Source organism: Gastrolobium bilobum, unplaced genomic scaffold (assembly GCF_033153095.1).
Source record: "Gastrolobium bilobum isolate Gb01-03AN ecotype WA unplaced genomic scaffold, APGP_CSIRO_Gbil_v1 utg13981, whole genome shotgun sequence".
Classification (NCBI taxonomy): Eukaryota; Viridiplantae; Streptophyta; class Magnoliopsida; order Fabales; family Fabaceae; genus Gastrolobium; species Gastrolobium bilobum.
The window spans coordinates 99769-117353 of NW_026899439.1; the positions used below are offsets into that span (position 1 = coordinate 99769).

The following is a 17585-nucleotide window of genomic DNA, read 5'->3' on the forward strand; positions in this document are numbered from 1 at the left end:
ATCAAATTTTTTTTTATTGAACATACCCGAGTTCGCACAGCGGTGAGGAGAATTTGAGAGAAACGAACCAAGATCTGTATGTAATGAAATCCAAAGGTTCTCGCTTGAGCTTGGACGAAAATGAAACCCACCGCAATATCAACCCCTATGCAGCTAAATCGACAGCAAACAAGGCGGTGAAGAGCAACTAAAAAAAAATGGGTATTCTCGGCTGAACTTGAAGAAAGAGAGATATGGGGTTTTCTTTTTCTTGGGATAGTACTATATATGACTTATGCAGGGATAAGTCATGTCACTGCCTTGTAATGCCTTTTACAGGTTACTGGACTATTTTCAGAGGTACAATAATGGTTCAAACCATCGTCTGAAATACCTTTGTATTCAGCTAATCTCCTAACTAGATCAAATAGTTGAGATTGATTTGTGCATAAGTGATTGGGAAAGAAGAGAGGTAAGAAGGAAGAGAGAGGAAAATAATGGGAAAAAATAATAATAATCTGACCATTGTCTGTTTTGAAAAGATAAAATGTGTTAAGAGTGTAATGGGCTAAACACTATTGGGCTAAAAAAAATTATTCATGTAGAATTAAGCTCCATATAATTTGTAGCAGCCCATAACACACTTGTTTCTTCTCAACTTAATTTTAATGGGTTTATTAGTCTCAGATAGTTTGATCAAAATGTAAAGTCCTACCCATTTACGTGTTATCTTTCAGTTAACAGATTGCTGGGCAAATGAACTTAAAAGGATCAAACACTCAAACAAAGGTTCAAGTGAACAATCAATGTTATAAACTCAAGCTTCTCACTCTCCTTTTTTATTATTACCAAGCCACGCGCACACTCTTATTCCCTTCAAGTGACTTGTTATTTTCAATATTTACTTACCCCAAACTTAATAACTCGCTCACTCTTAAAATGCACACTCACATTATAAGCCTAGCTTAACTAAGGTCTTCAGTCAACTCCTTTTTTTTCATCTCAGAACAAATTTCCATTGGCTTAAAGAGGACAACACTACACATGGACTGTAACACAAACAAAACTCCTTCGTGGAACTAAAACACAAACACACTTGTAAAAAAAAATAAAAAAAATACGAAGACTTAAACAAAACATAACAAACTAACTAACTAACCACTACTTAAATCCTATTTAATGTTTCAGCCAGTATCCAATAAAGAAATAAAAGTCTTCTCTTTGTTCACATGTCTGCTCCAATAATGCTTTACCCATTGAATCTTGCACGGAAACAATTTGATTCTTATCTTGAAATTCAGAACAATTTGTCCTGTATCCAACCAATTGATTATTTTCTTTTGAATCAAATCTTTCAAGAGTGGGTTGGTTGGTTTAGACTCTATATGATTGAAGCTGCCTTCGCCTAAGTTGGTATTTTTACTATTTAAAAACACATTATCATTAACCAGATGATCCCAAACAGAAATAGCAGAACAATCATTAGAATCTTCATCAATGAAATTCATGGCTTCTAAAACATTAAAAGTTATCTTTCCCTCATTAACTCCCATGGTTAGTTCTCCTATTTTAAAATCAATTATAGCATTCTCCATAGCTAAGAATGGCCTATTCAATATAATAGGCACATCCTTGTCAGCTTCAAAATCAACTATTATGAAATTTGCTGGAAAAATAAACCTATAAACTTTCACTGATTTGTTCTCTATTTTTCCATCATGGTGTGCAAGTGACCTATCAGCTATTTGAGGAGTTATTGTAAAAGAACCTGGATTTTCCAGCTTAGCTGACAAATTGTTGGAGAGACAGTGCTCCTGTTGCTGCTCTTGGAGTCTTTGAGGAGAAGGGATCTGTCTTGCCTTTGATATAGGTTGATGAGCCTCAATATTGTGCATAGGCTTGTCTAATTCATTTGATTTCATTGCTGCACTTACTGGTTCAACAATGTTTTCCTCTTCATCATCTTTGTCTTGAGGTGAGGATTGAGTGGTTGATGGTTGGGCTGTAACAAAGTTATCCACTTGCTGTCCATTCCTCAAGTTGAGGGCTTTGCACACTTCTTTTCCATCCCTTTTAGGTATTTTTGTGTCACTTGGTAGTGTCTCCAAAGGTCTACTACTAAGGGCAGAAGCAATCTGCCCCATTTGTATCTCAAGGCTCTTCAAGATAGCTCCATGACCTTGAAGCATAACTTCATGATTTTCTAGCATTTGATTCATCCACTGCTCATTTGGAGGTTGAGCTTCTGCAACATGTTGCTCTAGCTGTTCAACAAAAGGAGACTGCACAAAACAAGGTAAGTAAGGTTCATCTGGTTCAAATGACTGCTGCCATCCATGATAAGGCTGCTGGTATAGGTAACTTTGGCCTTGATTTTGGGCAAAATTACATCCTTGGTTCAGCCATCCCTGCTGATCAAATTGGTTGTGGTTGTTGTAATTGTAGTTGAAGCCTCCCATATAAAGAACCAATGTTGGGTTGTTGGGGCATTCTTCAAATAGATGAGCACCATAGCAAAGTGAGCATATAGGTGCTGTAGCAACTATTGAAGCTGGGGCTGGTTGCTTGGATTCTTCCATAACCATGACCAAATCCTTCATTGTGTTACGCAAAGCTGCGAGTTGAGCTGCCAATGCCATTGTGATTCCCCTGTAGAGTGTTTAACAACCAAACTTTTTTTTTTTTTTTTTCGATTTGGCAGAATGCTAAGTGTATCAATCTATTTTCACAGTAAAAAATTATTGATCTGCAAAATCTACAAGGAAAATGTAAGTTCAAGAAAAATTAAAAATGAAAATGAAAGAAAACCAATTCAAGAACTAAAAGACAGAATTTTAAAAAGAAACTAAATCAAACACCGTTCCCCGGCAACGGCGCCATTTTGTTGGTAGTAATTTTCAAAAGAAAGAGTTATCGTTCTCAGGGAACGGTTTGTTTAGTTTTCCTTTTTTAATTCCTATTTCTAATTTCTTGAAATTAAGTGATCAATCTTTTAAAACTAAGAAAATTCTAAATGAAACGAGGTGTTTATCAGATTTGTATTAAACAAAATTTAACAGAGAGATATCTAATCACAAATGTATCAATTATAAGGTTCTGGAATTCTTTGAATCATGGATGAAGGAAAAATTTTGCATTCCTGCGTTTTTTAGCTGCTACGACACTTTAGTATCAGAATTCGAATTACTATGGCTGTTTTATCTGAAACTTCCCAGTTCCAGATTTTAATCTTTAGAAGGATCTTTTCCCAAAGTCTTCTAAATCTTTAAAAATTATATCAAATACCTCCTTGGGTTATCCCTAACCTCAAGGGTTCAATTAACAAGGGACATAACCTGATTTCCCAATCACAGTTATGCAAAAATTACTCCAAGATCCATTCCCATGGTGTTCTTGAACTTAAAATCAAAATCTTGCTAATCAAATGAAACTAAAGCAAACCATCACAGTGTTCAGAAAAATAAAGACTCACCCAATCATTGTGAATCCCAGAGAGGAAAAGATCAGAAACCCATATTCAAAAATATTACAAATCTAAAAGTAAAGAAACATGCATCACAAACATTCATGAAAGAAAACTCAAGGTAAAGTTACAAACCGGTTCTTAACGAGTCAAAGTTCCTAAACTAGAGCTAGGAAGAAAAAGATCAGAAATGTGAAAACAGTAGCTCGTATGCAGATCCGTGGTTCCTTTCCTTGAAGTTGCGTTGTCAATGCACTTCGAGATCAAGAATTGAAGAACAAGCACCAGCTTTCAAGACAATTTCTTAACACTCAGATTCGAAGAGAGAAAATACAAAGATTCTAAACGTAAAACTGAAACTAACAAGTACGGTCTCTGACCCTAAAATGACTCAGACTCCTATTTAACTAAAAATTATAAAGCTGCCTCAAAATGCATTGTTGTCCATCCATCTCTTTGTCCATCCATCTCTTTGTCCATCCAATGGTTCAGATTTGATCTTGCTTTCAAACTGCAGTAAAAATAACAAAAGAGAATAGTAAATCATCAAATTACCTCTTTCTCTCTTTTTTTTACCTTTGGGCTGATTGGTACTCATTTGGCCCATTACCATGCACTAATATCCAGCATTCACCTCAAATATTATAAAAACTAAGCCATTAAAAATAGTCATAATTGATAGCTAACACTCTTACAAGGTGCTCCTGGCATTTTGTCCTCTTCATGCTTGCCAGATTGCACTCGATCACAAAGCAATTCGAAGACATTTTGTTTAAGATTCAAAGTTTAGTAGTTGCCAATCGGGAGAGAAGCGCTATGTGGCATAGCATCGGGAACGAAAAACTTAAGATTGCTTTCACTAATCCTAAAAATTATTAGCTTTGTTCACAGTCAAATGGTGATTACAATATCTAATACTATATTCCAAAACTTATACTTGTAGTCAAGTTTTATGCGCCCCCCCTTCCTCATTACCATACCACTATTTTCTGTAATCTAGTATTGATTTTATTTGTGGGTGAAGGCGGCGAAAATGTACTCAACGAAAAAGCATTGCTGTACAGAAATTAATTTAATTTGCAGTTACCAATTTGTTCTAAATTTGAAATTGAAATAGGTGTTTGATTTGGAATCCATGCCACCATAACCTTTATAGACGAAATGGTTGGTCTATTTGGATGTCCAATTGATACCATTTTGCCGGTTTTGTATGGCATGTGAATATGTTCTCCAAGTTATGTGCAAGTCAAATAATGAAAAAAGAAAATAAAAATCAGTGAAGAAATAAAGAGCAAATTCTATCATTTAATTCAGAAGAAAGTTGAGGAATGGAATGAATGCTGTCTTCTGATGCCAGTGAATAATGTCCTCAATATCTTGCTTTTACCAAATGCAATATCCATCTTTTGTTGATCAAATTTTTTGGAGTAAATCTGAGGAAAACCGAATTCTGAGTTCATTATTTTCAGTGAACAAATGGCTAAGTGCATTGTTTAATAGTACTCCAAAGTCCGACCGCAAACCTATAGTCAATTTTATGTTGATTCCTAATCCCCTTTTCCCTTTCCCATCCCACTATTTTCGGGGTTTGAGGGGTATATGTAGTCTTGAATTTGTTTGTGGGTGGAGATGGGGAAAGAGCTCAAAAAAAAAAAATTACTATACAGAAATTGTTTTTGTAACGCCGCATAAGTACAAATTATAGGGGAGACCCTATCCACGGGCCTAACCATATATACATACCCCATCATAAACTTAAGAACATTCTACTCAAAAGATGAAAGATCTTTATGAAAACTGAAATCCTAAGATTAGAACCCGGTAAAAGATGAAGGGTCGGAGCATTTCCTTTTCTTCTCTACTTATTTACCAACACTTGTCAGAACATTAGCAAATGTTTTGGCTCTCCAGAGTCATGTGCCTTCTGGATGATACTGCCCTCAGTGTGTCGTCCAATCTTTGTCTCAAGGAGGGGTCAAACCAAGGTATCACCTCTAAGGATGTTAAATTTACAGAGCGGGCAGGTTGCTTTAGTCCGAAGCCATCGGCTGATACATCCACAATGAAAATGATGGGAGCAGGGAAGGCGATACAGTTCTGCTCCATCAACATATGGACATAGGCAGATACAGCATTCCTACAACATAATCAGAAACAGTTTAATTCTCATCCAGTAGTTTCATAATGTATTTCAATTGTATGACATGCAGCAAAGAATCATGATAAGCAATTTTCAGGCCATAATAAGTTCACAATGTCAATTTTCACCCAAGAAAAATAAATAGTTTCAAGCAAATCTAGATGAATCAGGATAACACTTTGGAGATGAATATTAAATCCAGAGGATTGCGTCGGCTGACCCAAAACTGCGCTATAAGAGGATGGTGGGTAGCAGTGTAGACACTGTGATTATTAGAGAATAAATACAAATCCACTATGTGATTATGACCATTCTTTAATTATTGTTATGATTATATTACCCAACACTCCAAAGAAGATGAATAAATGGTTTAAACACAAAAAAAATACCCCAAAATTTGTCTCCTGTATTAAATGCTCCCATTACTTACATGCGCCACCCTTTTCATGAATTCTCTTCCCACTCCTACACTACCCAGTATTACGAGTCTACGGCTATAACAAAGTCTATATCCAATGTAAAATAAACATGACAATCCCCGGACCAAAAATAATGTTAAAAAAAGGATATAAAAAAGGTTGTCGAGATAACTTGTAAGAGAACCACCCAACCCAATGGGCTAAAGCCTTAACAATTTAGACCAACACTAAAGAATGGACATTGATATTTAACATGAACCTTCGTCAAAGCTGATAGAGCTCTAAAAAGCAAAATTCCAGTTCCTTACAAAAACTTAAGCATGAACAAGTTAGATGCACTGAACAAAGAAGAAATGCAACAAAAATGAGTAATTAACGAAGGATATACTAGATCAAATGTCAGAATAACACAAAAATCAAATGAGGCAGTTAAAGGGAATAAAATTTTAAATGAAAAGACAGACAGTCAGTTACAAGTTACAACCAACAAAATGATATTAACACTTCTGAATGGGATGGGAGATATGAGAAGACACAGTGAGTACTCACAGAATCTTCTGGATGGAGAAAAAGTTCACGGATATGGCCTCCATTGCATGAATCGGTTCTTGCTCTAACAAGTGGCATCTTGTTGTCATCAACCATCACCAATGAATTTGACTGACTAAACCTATACTTCGGAAGTGACCTGATATCTTCTTCCGATGCACCTTCCCTGATTCTTATAGCATAAGCTAACGCTATTATTGGGATGATGCAGAAGATAGCAAAGAAAATTATACACGCCATCCCAATACAAAAGATAATAAAAAATATGTCGAAGGCTAGAAAGACCACCGTTAACCTGCAAGAATGTGATAAATACATCATTGAGCAATCTATACACCCAATAAATTATGTTAGAAAACATAACACTGAAGAACCATGTTAGATAAGAGCTGTCTATGTTAGAAGATGAAGAAAACAAGTATTGAATTAGTAAAATACTGATAAATTATATTATAATTTATTCTGGTTTTGAGCTGTGTATTTTGACAAAGCCCGAGTCTGAAACAAGAGGCTCAATCCCAATAAAAGTTCTTGTTTCTCTTCTAAACTGCTGTTTTACATAAAGACAAAGAAGGTTACCCAGTTGTACAAATATTGACTACTTTGATTATGCTTTTTTGGCATTCTTTTGTTATCCCCCACCCCCCCAACTCCAACTTTACCCTAAGGTTCTTACCAGTAGAGACGTGGAGAATCTTCCAGAAGTGCTTGGCCACCCACAACAATCCAATAAAATCCAAACACCCACCAAACAGATGATGCTAGAGTGTTCATAGGCTCTAACTTCTTCACAATGCTGAAAGAAATAAAGAATAGAGTGAAATGAAATTTCAATCATCTGCCAATGTAAAGGAATGAAAACCAAAGCACACGACAACAGAAAAATCATTTTTCTTCTCATATAACACCTTGAACATCAATCACTCAGTCCTCAACACATGAAAAAGACAGGTCAGATCCTTCCAATACACAATTGTTGGAAACCCTTGTAAGTATTTCATATTTAAGGAAATGTATCCCCAATTCATAGGAATCAATTAGAATTAGTTTTCCGTATTTCCCCAATATTGATTAGGATTGATTTTGTGTATTTATTAGTTTACAGTTTTGAAAAGGGAGAGCTTGGAGTAGTGATAAAGTTGTTCCGTTGTGACTAAAAAGTCACATATTCGAATCTGGAAAATAAGACTCTTGAGAAATACACTGTAACCTTTCTCTTCTTATTGATAATACACAATTTCCACAACAATAATTATCCATGAGCAATTTTAGATGGTAATTGCTATTGTGATTATGACAGTAATTTATACCTCGCTAATATAATTATACCCTTGGGTGGTCTGGCTTAGACACAGAATTCAGCATACTCTCTAATTTCAAGTTCATCCACTACTAATAATGCATCATCATGGCACAATCCAACACCATCAAATGTCTAATGGCTAACAACATCACAGAGCTACTCATGATTCAGACATCAAGAATTAAAGATATATAGTGAATAAAGTCACTTTATGAGACTCAGCTCCATCCCAAAAGAAAGCGAAGCACTTAATCCACACATCGAAAAAGTTCACCAAAACGCAAAAACAATTCGAAATTTCTCATCAAACCGTAAGAAGAAGAAGAAGAAAAAAACGCTACTAAAAAAATATGTAAAATGAAAGAGGAAGCACACAAAAATTCTATCGTATTCATCAAAGAAAGCACATAACATTCATGAAAATTACAAATTAAAAAGGAACTTTTATTGGTATCTACTATCTAATCAAATTCTTCAGTTGACAGAGGAATTGGAAAAGAAGTAGAGTTACCTGTAGGGAGTGTGAGACAAAGAATCGCGAATTGCGGTGCGATACTCGAAGTACACAAAAGCCATATGGAGAACGCACTCGAAGGCGTAGCCACAGAGCCAAAGCCTCAGCGGAGTGGACGGTCGCTCGCGGAGAGTGGATAGAAGCACGCCGGCGGCCACCACGACGAAAGCCAGGTTCCACACCAAGTCCAGAACCAGCAAGGGCCTCGAATACGCGCAGTTTTCGCCGTCGAAGTCATCGTCCGATCCTCGGTCGGTGCAGTCGGAGAGGAAGATGCGGCGGCGGTCGGCGGCGATGAGGCGAGCGAAGGGGAGGGTGAAGGTGGTCCGCATAGTGGGGCAGCGGAGCACGGGATTATAAGTTCCGCTGCTGCTGACGTGGCGCTGTTGTTGTTGTTGTTGTTGGTCCATATTTAGAGAGAGAAAGAAGAGAGAGAAAGAGAGAGTGGAGGTTCGTTTGAATAAAACAGAAGAATTGAGAGTTTAGAACTTAGAAGTTGGAATGGAATAGGAGTTAGTGGTGAATGGTGATGGTGATTCTGGGGAAGGTGGATTGGAGCGGAGTGAAACGACGTCACATCAAGACCAGCACCGTTTTTTGATTTTAAGAATTGGAGTGCGGCTAGTGAGTGAGCGAGCGTGCAAGTTAGAGTGGAAGTCGTAATTATTGGTTGTGATGAATCAAAGCAAAGCAACTCCTCTTGTTGACTTTAATGCAATAACACATCTTCAATTCACAACCTCTTCCTTTCTCCAAAAAAAAAAAAGTTTAATTTTATTTTATCTGAGAAATATAACTTAGTTGGCAATACAAGTTTAGCAGAGTAAAAAGAAAATTTGAGATACAATAATTAATCAAATAGAGCTAGGAACCAATATTACATTTGGTTTCGTATGCACAAAGGTGAATTTATTTCATGTTTTATTTGAAAGTAAAACTAATTTTCGCATTTGTTAAGATAAAAAATTGCATAGAATAAATATCTCATAATCTCATTCCATAAAAGGGCTAGAATTAAGAGAAATGAAATGATATTACTTGCTATTATTTGAATTGTTTAAAATGAAGTAGAATGGTTTGTAACTTTATAAAATCCATTCCCACCCAGTTCTATTTAATAATCTCTATTTTTCTTGCTCCTAATCTGGGATATATCGTAGAATTAATTTACCATTTACTAATTGTGTTATCATTTTGATTGCTTGTCAAACAATAAAATATAAATTTCACCCTTTTATTCAAAAAAAATCTCTAAACAATAGTATAATAATTTTATTTCTTTTGATCATATCATATTTTATCTTCATCGGAATGATATATATAAGATCCATATTTAAAGCCTTCGTCATAAAAAAAAAAGTATCTCCAATATGATGTCTCAGTCAATAAAGGTTGTCCCAACAACTTTTGCAACTCTTCTACAAAGGCCATCTCAGGCCACCTATACAAGGATTAATTGAAAGACATGCTATCTCATCACTTTTAAGCAGTAATAAGGGACATCTATCAAAATTGGCCATCTCTCCACTATAAATATAATTATATTAACCAAACATACATATCTTTTGTTATATAAATAAATTCTATTTACACAAAATTTGATTTGAGCATCGAAATGTTTAGTACATCTCCAACTTGTTCCAATGAATACACATGGATTAAAGCTACATTAAATCACTAGTAGAGGAACATCGTCATGGTATGTACAAATACAATAGGATTTGATCACATCCATTATTAGATATATAAAAGTAGCCTTAGAAATCACTCACTCAATACTTATTTGGCCGGATTTTTTTTAAACTTGTCCTCTTAGGATGGGAAGCCTAAGTAAATATATATTTTTATAAAAGCTATTATCATAAAAAAGACTTTTTTATAATAAATAAAAAAATTAAAAGCTATTTATCAAAAATAAAAACTGTAAGGAGGAATTTTTTTTACTATGTACTCAACTTTTTTGGCGTACATATATACATTTTTAATTATATTCTTATTCCAAATTTATATTTAGAAATTTTACCATCTACCCTAATAATAATTTATTCGATTTTCTCCTCTCCTCCAAAACGTTGTAAATGTGATTAAAAAGAATAGAGTCATATCTGTTACTATGATTTGATGCATCCAAATCTTTTTGAGCATATCTTTTTAGATGAAATTCTCTTCTAATAACAAAGCTTTAAAAATTTTGAATATATGTTTTCGTTTAAAATTTTCATCTTTTTAAAATATTTTTCTTTTATTTCTTATTATATTTTTATTTATGTAAATAAAATAGGTTTCAAATACTTATTCTGATAATTTTAATTAAAAACAGAGGAATACATTCTCATATTACATAAAACAAAATAATTTCATACACATAAAAAAAATAGATGAGACCTATTGAGAAGAGAGAAAGAAAAAAAAAAGGTGGGACTAGAAAAAAATAAGTTTCAAAGTTATAACATTAAAATTGTTTTTTTCTTTCTCTCCACATCAGCAAACAGGTTCTGAAAAGTAACTGAAGAGAGAGGAAAAAAACAACTTTACTGTTAAAACTATATTCTCCTGGAAGAACATAGTTAAAAATGATGGTTGTAGATAACCTTATCTAAAGTGGCTGCAGAAATGTTTACCCCATATATATGAGAAAAATATTTCTACAGTCACTTTAGATAAGGTTATCTACAGCCACTATTTCTAACTATGTTTTCCTGGGAGAACATAGTTATAACATTAAAGTTGTTTGTTTTCTCTCTCCACGTCAGTAAACAAGTTCTGAAAAGTAACTAAAAAGAGAGGAAAAAAAGCAACTTTACTGTTATAACTATGTTCTCCTGGGAGAACATAGTTAAAAATGGTGGTTATGGATAACCTTATCTAAAACGGCTGCAGAAATGTTTCCTCCTATATATATATGATTCATTTTTTTATAGTGAATGTAGACAACTTATCTACATTGAGTCCAAAACGACACCGTTTTGAAGCAGAAATTCAGATTTTTTTTAATTATAATTTATTTTAGGATTATAATAGTCATTTTCATTATAATTTTTTAATTTTTCAATCAAAAACGATATCATTTTAGCAGTGAATATAAGTAACTTATCTACATTTACTATAGAAACATTAAAACCATATATATAATAATTTTTGCTCACCTAACACGAGAAATGTATTACACAAATATCAAACAATTTATTTGCAATTTGAGTTTTAAAATTATTTTAAGATAAAAAATTTATATAAATTATCAAATAATTTTTTATTTTATTTTTTTCTTTAACTTTAACCTAATAGTAGGTTTCAGTTTAAAAATAAGTACGATCCTATTGCATCTTCAACTCAAATTTCGAACAAAATAGGATCCAGAGTTCTGCTCAACTATGCGGCATCCATTTATTTGAGTTTTTATTAGAAAAGGAGCTACAGTTTCTTACGGTTGAAATTTTGAAAAATTGAAATCTTGGCGTGAAGAGTAGGCATGTGTTTTGACTGTCAGCAGCACGGAGAAAAGACAGCGTCAAAGAAGGCGTGTCTTTTCATGTCTGTCCATATTTTTCATAGTGAAGTTAACTTTTAATTTTGAACGGTGTTCCTATAATGAATTTATGCTAGCCTACAATTCTACCTACGGGTTAGAGGAAATTCTTAAATATTGATGCAAATACGAAAAAGTCCAAGTGTCCTTGCATAGTTGTGCTGTAAAGTTTGTTTTGACTATTGTCCTGCCTCGCCAGCTAGGAGAAAACCTTTGGTACATATCTCTGCTTAATATTGGGGAAAGCTTTTGGAATTTAGTGGGAAAAATAAAGAAAAATAAAGAAAAATAAGAGTTTAAATAGAAAAAAAAATTCTCTATTTGAAAAAAAGGATTTTTCAAGTGAGTACATCCGATGTTTTCAAGAAATTTCCGCAAGTTAGATATGTGTTTTCATTACACATGATTTCCTTGCATACATTTTCTCTTATATTTTTCACTATATATATAATCATTTATAGGTCATCGATCATGCAGCCTCATACCTAATGGGGCTCACAAGGTTGAAAACGTGTTATGGCATTACTTTTTACGCACTTGAAGGGAATCTCTAACTTTTTATGTAAAGGGACTTTGACTCAATCAGTATTCATCTTCTCCGTAGACTTTCTATTGTCGTTACTATATTGAATTCACACGTTAGCCATAGTCGTAGTCCTTAGATACCTCCCCCTTAGCACTCTCGGATGGACTAAGGTAAGTACAAAGATAATTAAGAGTTTTGATGCATACCACTACCTCTCTTATATCCCTGGGATTGATATATTTCACCCTCTTTAAACATATAGACTTGTACCTTCATAATCTGGTTCAGTTTATGACTAGATGTAATTTGAGAATCAGGAAGCTTTCTTTCACAGATTTTTTCTGTATAAAATACTGGTATAATGCATCACATGTTGCCAACATTAGAAGCATCCAGACGATAAGTTTTATACATTACATTATGTTTATCAAACTTGGTGATTTTTGTACTTGTGATTATGTTAGCATTTGTGAAATCATGTAAAATTACAATGTGAGGACCAATAACAGCTTCTCAACATTGTATTTAACATATTAATAAATGTATGTGATCATACTAATACAATATGGGTTGGCCTATATGTATCGGGCCCAATCACACTGATAAACCTTTAGTTTATCTTATTTTTATAGACTAAAATGAGATGAATTATCAAGTTAAATTAGTAAAAACTAGGGTTTTAAAATACATGAATTATGTGATTATGAATTAAATAATATTTATATTTGCTATTTTGAAGGAATTTGATGATAAATGGAGTCAAAGATAAAGATTGGATAGATGAAGATCAAAACTAGAAGATATGAGGATCTATCTAAAGAAAATCAAGAAAAATTAAGTTGTTGAAGAGGAGGCTTAAGCCCCCATTTCGAAGCTTAAGCCTCCCAATTATTCCAAAATAAGCAAATAGCTACTGCCTGAGGAAGCTTAAGCCCCTAACTCAGGGCTTAAGCGCGACAAAGAGTAAAAGTTGTGTTTCGAAGAGCGCGCTTCAGCTCCCTCCAGCGCGCTTAAGCACGCCACGTTAATTCTGCATGCAAATCTTATGAGGCTTAAGCGCCCCACAGCGCGCTTAAGCGCCACGAAAGACCCAACTTAGGCCCACTTGAAGTATCCACATAGGGCACGAATTATTTGCCCTTAAAAACATAATTTGAGGCAGAATTACATAGTTTTTCACATTCCTAGAGAGTTCTTAGTACTTGGAGGCAGAGGGAACGCAGAGAAATCCACAGTTCATGTTCGTGAGCGACGGAGACGGATCAAAATCAAGCTTGCACTGGAGATATTGAAGATTCACATGTTCCTCTCAGGTTCTAACCACATGGAGATCCACATAGGGCTGTTTCCAAGGGAAGTTCCTACCAATTATCCTCATCATAATACTATCACTCATGACCTCAATCACAATCCTCAACCCTTACCTCATCCATTATTGCTACTTCTATAACCATTCCTCAATTACTCTTAAACAATCAAACATCAACCCATAATCATCAATCAATCATAATATGTATCAATGCATGAATCAATGCATGAGCATACAATTACTATCATAATTACATACCACGTCTCATAAACCATTTCTCCTCAATGGAGTATGGTGGAACACTCAATGGGATCAACCCCAAGGTCCAAAGGTTTACCTTGCTCTTGAGCTTTCCTCAATTGCACACAACCCCAAGGGTTGGTCACTCCACTTGGTCCTTTTGCCTCAATCCTATCAACACAAGGAATAGAATCAAACAATGCTAACAATGCAAGGAAATCCATAGTTCCAAGCCTAGATTTCTTCAAACATCAAAGCATACTAAAATAACACTATAAACTCATTTCTACCGATTAAATGTCATTCCTAGCATTTTTCACAACATACTCTAAGCCTCATTCTTCCTTGAACATAGCCAATCTACTCAACATTTCATAAAAACCCTAAAACACTATTCATTAAACCCTAACCATGAAATTTTCCAAGAAAACAAGGTTCAAGGGTTAGAATCTTACCACCAATGGTCACACAACCAAGGATTGATGGCTCCTCAAGCTCCAATGGAGGTAGAAGCTCCCAAAACCCCAAACTCTCACAAAGGGGAGGAACTTTGAGAGGAAAAATCTCACAACACAACACTCCCCACTAAGAACCAAGCTTGGATTAAGGATGAGGGTGAGATTCTAAGTGATTTAGGTTTTTGAATCTTCAAATTTGGTTGAGAATAGCTCCCTCCTCTCTCTCTTCTTCTCCCTCCCTTTCTTCTTCTTCTTCTTCTTCTTTCTTCTCCTTTCTGTTGCTCGACGGGTTGGGTGGGAAATGGGGTCCTTTTGTGTTGTTTTATCACTTAACACATGTTAAGTGGAATAATGCGGGTATCGGTTCATCTATCTATTCGACTCCATTAATTACCAAACTTTACCCAAAAGTCTGAAATATTTTTCTAGGAATGTTTCTAATTTTATTTTTATTTTTTAGGTACTTTTGCCTACACCCATTTATACCCCTTAATTTTCACTGAGTACACTTTTTAACTCCAAAGTGACTCAGATTCATTTAATTAAGCCTTATACGTAATTTTACTCACTAAAACATGCTTAATTATTTAATTAAAATTAATCAATTAAATGCTTAAGTTTTGGGTATTATATTCACCCCACCTTTTTAACGATTTTGTCCTCAAAATCGACAAAACCACTCATTCAATCATCTATGGATTTATCGGAGAACTCTTCTTGTGTTCCCGAAGTAACCCTATTAATCAGTTCCTCTTTTCCTCATCATCTTATCATAAGATGAAATGTTTTATTCATGATTCAATCTATGTTTTATAATTAGGTGATACTAATATGTTCAAGCACTTTTATCTTTCATTTTCCTCAAGGGTCATACCTATTCACTTGATATTTAACCCTGACCTTCTGCGGTCCTACTAATAACCTCATACATAAAATCTCATCTGATGGAACTTCCAAGAGAGATCCGCTATGGGTTGTTTCTCTTAGTTATCTGACCACAAGGAGGTCCCGAAGGCTAACTCCAAGGAAAGTTCCCCTCAATCTAGACCTTTAATGAGAATTCTCTATCTCATAGGATACTATCCTCATGGAGGTAATACTACCACTACATTCATGGAAAGGTCATTGCATACAACTTACCATCTTTTAGCAATCAATACATAGTCTAGTCTTTAATTACTAGACATAACGAATCACACAATCATAATTGAGTCCACAGTCTAAGCATGTATGGCTCCAACCTCAATAAATTATGCATGTCATATTAATCTACATGCGTCATACCTCCCGTCAAGTATGGGAACCTCTCTAGCTGGGGTTGGGTCGAAATGCTAACATGTGCCGCTGCTGGAAGATCAGAGACCACTTGCACATAAGCAACTCGTCCCACGATCTGGGGACAATCCCTCGCATAGTGACCAGGTCTACCACACTTAAAACATACATTCTGGCCCATCAAACAAACGCCCTTGTGATGCCTGCCACAATTGTCACACTTTGGCACAATAGGTCTTTCATTGTCCCAACTCTGTTGACTCCCGCTTCTTTTAAACTTTTCTTCAGACTGTCTAGCTTGCAATTTTTCTTTGATATTCCTGTCATCCATCTTCTTACCCTTTTCTGAAGTAGAGCCAGTTGCTCTACTAGCACCAGATGCTTGTGCCTCGGAAGACTTCTTACTTTTCGGCACACCATAAACTTCTTCCACCTTCCGGAATTGGTTCACGAATTTGCTAAACTCACGGATATCACAATTTGACATCTTCCGAGACATCTTCTCATTCAGACCCCATTGAAATTTAGAGGTCATCTCGGCCGGAATGGGTAAGGCTCGCCCATAGTTGGCGTATTTCACCAACTCATTGAACTTACTAAAGTATTGGTCAATAGACATCGACCTTTGGTTGAGATCGTTATACTCATTCTGCTTTTGTTCCCTAGCCTCCCTAGGGAAGTAGTTATCCAAGAACAATGTCTCGAACAACCGCCAGGTGATTTCCCGGCCTTCAGCTTCTAGGGGCTGTACGGTATTAGTCCACCAATCCTCCGCTTCTTCTTCCAGCATGTACACGGAGTAGATTAGTTTCATTGCATCAGGGCATCTCATCACCCTGAAGATTTTCTCCATCGCTTGGAGCCATTTTGCAGCCGCCATTGGCTCATAACCTCCCTTAAAAGAAGGAAGTTTGTGTTTTCGGAAAGCCATCAATCTTTTTTCCTCCACTTCATGGTCACCGACATTCTCAACTCTAGGTTGACGAACCTCGGTGTGATGACTATGACTTCCAGAATGGTGACTACCCTCACCTTCATTGTTACCCGCTACACCCTCTTCTTGTGAAGGAGGTGGAGAAGGCGTAGCAGTGTGAGGAGGAGGAGTGGGTTGCCGGTTCACGGGCCTAGGACCCCTCAATGTCCTCAACTCGGTCATTATCACGGTCATAGCAATCCGCGAGTCTTCATTTGTCTTTAACAAATTTTCATTGGCTTGCCTGCTAGCAGCCAACTCCCTCTGAACGGCTGCAAGAGCTTCAGCCACGGGATCAGGTTGTACGCCCGTTGCCCCACGGACACTTCTGAGCCTCACAAGAGCAGCCAAAACAGGTTCTGGCTGAGCATTGGTGTTTGATGGTCCGGGGTTGTTTCGGTGCCTCATCATGTCACTACACATGTTACACAAAGAAGTGAGTTGATCAGGCCCACACTTAGTGATCACAAATGCAATAATCATCAAGAGTACTAAAACAACTAAAAAGCATCAAACACTAAGCATACTCAACAATAGCTAACAGTTATTCCCCACGAAACTGCTCTGATACCATAAAATGTAAAACCCCGTTCTAGAACCGGTTTGTTAACATCGCATTATGATATTAAGCGCAGTTACAATCACATGGGTTCAATTAAAATCCGGTTAAATTTTTCATTTTAAAACATGTCAGCTCTGTAGCTCAAGTTATGACGATTTTACTAACTCAGGTGTATGCTGAAAAACTACGCGGGCAGGGCGCTTAAGCGCGCTCCAGGGCGCTTAAGCGCCCACAGACAGAGGGAATTCACATTTTTTGGCCACCAAGGGCGCTTAAGCGCGCTACCTGGGCGCTTAAGCCCCCATTTTGGACGCTAAAGCCCCAGGCGGCAGAGAGCTTTTGGTCTTCA

At 35.9% G+C, this 17585-nt stretch overlaps 2 protein-coding genes across 2 annotated transcripts; both read right to left on the reverse strand.

Annotated features, from left to right (window-relative positions):
• Window positions 1-1163: 1163 nt before the first annotated feature.
• On the reverse strand, window positions 1164-2618 carry LOC133290468 (uncharacterized). The gene has a single exon (XM_061488547.1). It carries the CDS (start codon window positions 2616-2618, stop codon window positions 1164-1166), a length of 1455 nt encoding a protein of 484 aa, XP_061344531.1.
• Window positions 2619-4934: 2316 nt separating this feature from the next.
• LOC133290466 (E3 ubiquitin-protein ligase At4g11680-like) lies at window positions 4935-9008 on the reverse strand. The gene is made up of 4 exons (XM_061488544.1): window positions 8365-9008; window positions 7227-7346; window positions 6551-6845; window positions 4935-5579 (listed from the first exon to the last, which is right to left on the reverse strand). The coding sequence occupies exons 1-4, from the start codon at window positions 8775-8777 to the stop codon at window positions 5418-5420; spliced, it is 990 nt and encodes a 329-aa protein (XP_061344528.1). The 5' UTR covers window positions 8778-9008; the 3' UTR covers window positions 4935-5417.
• Between the last annotated feature and the right edge of the window lie 8577 nt (window positions 9009-17585).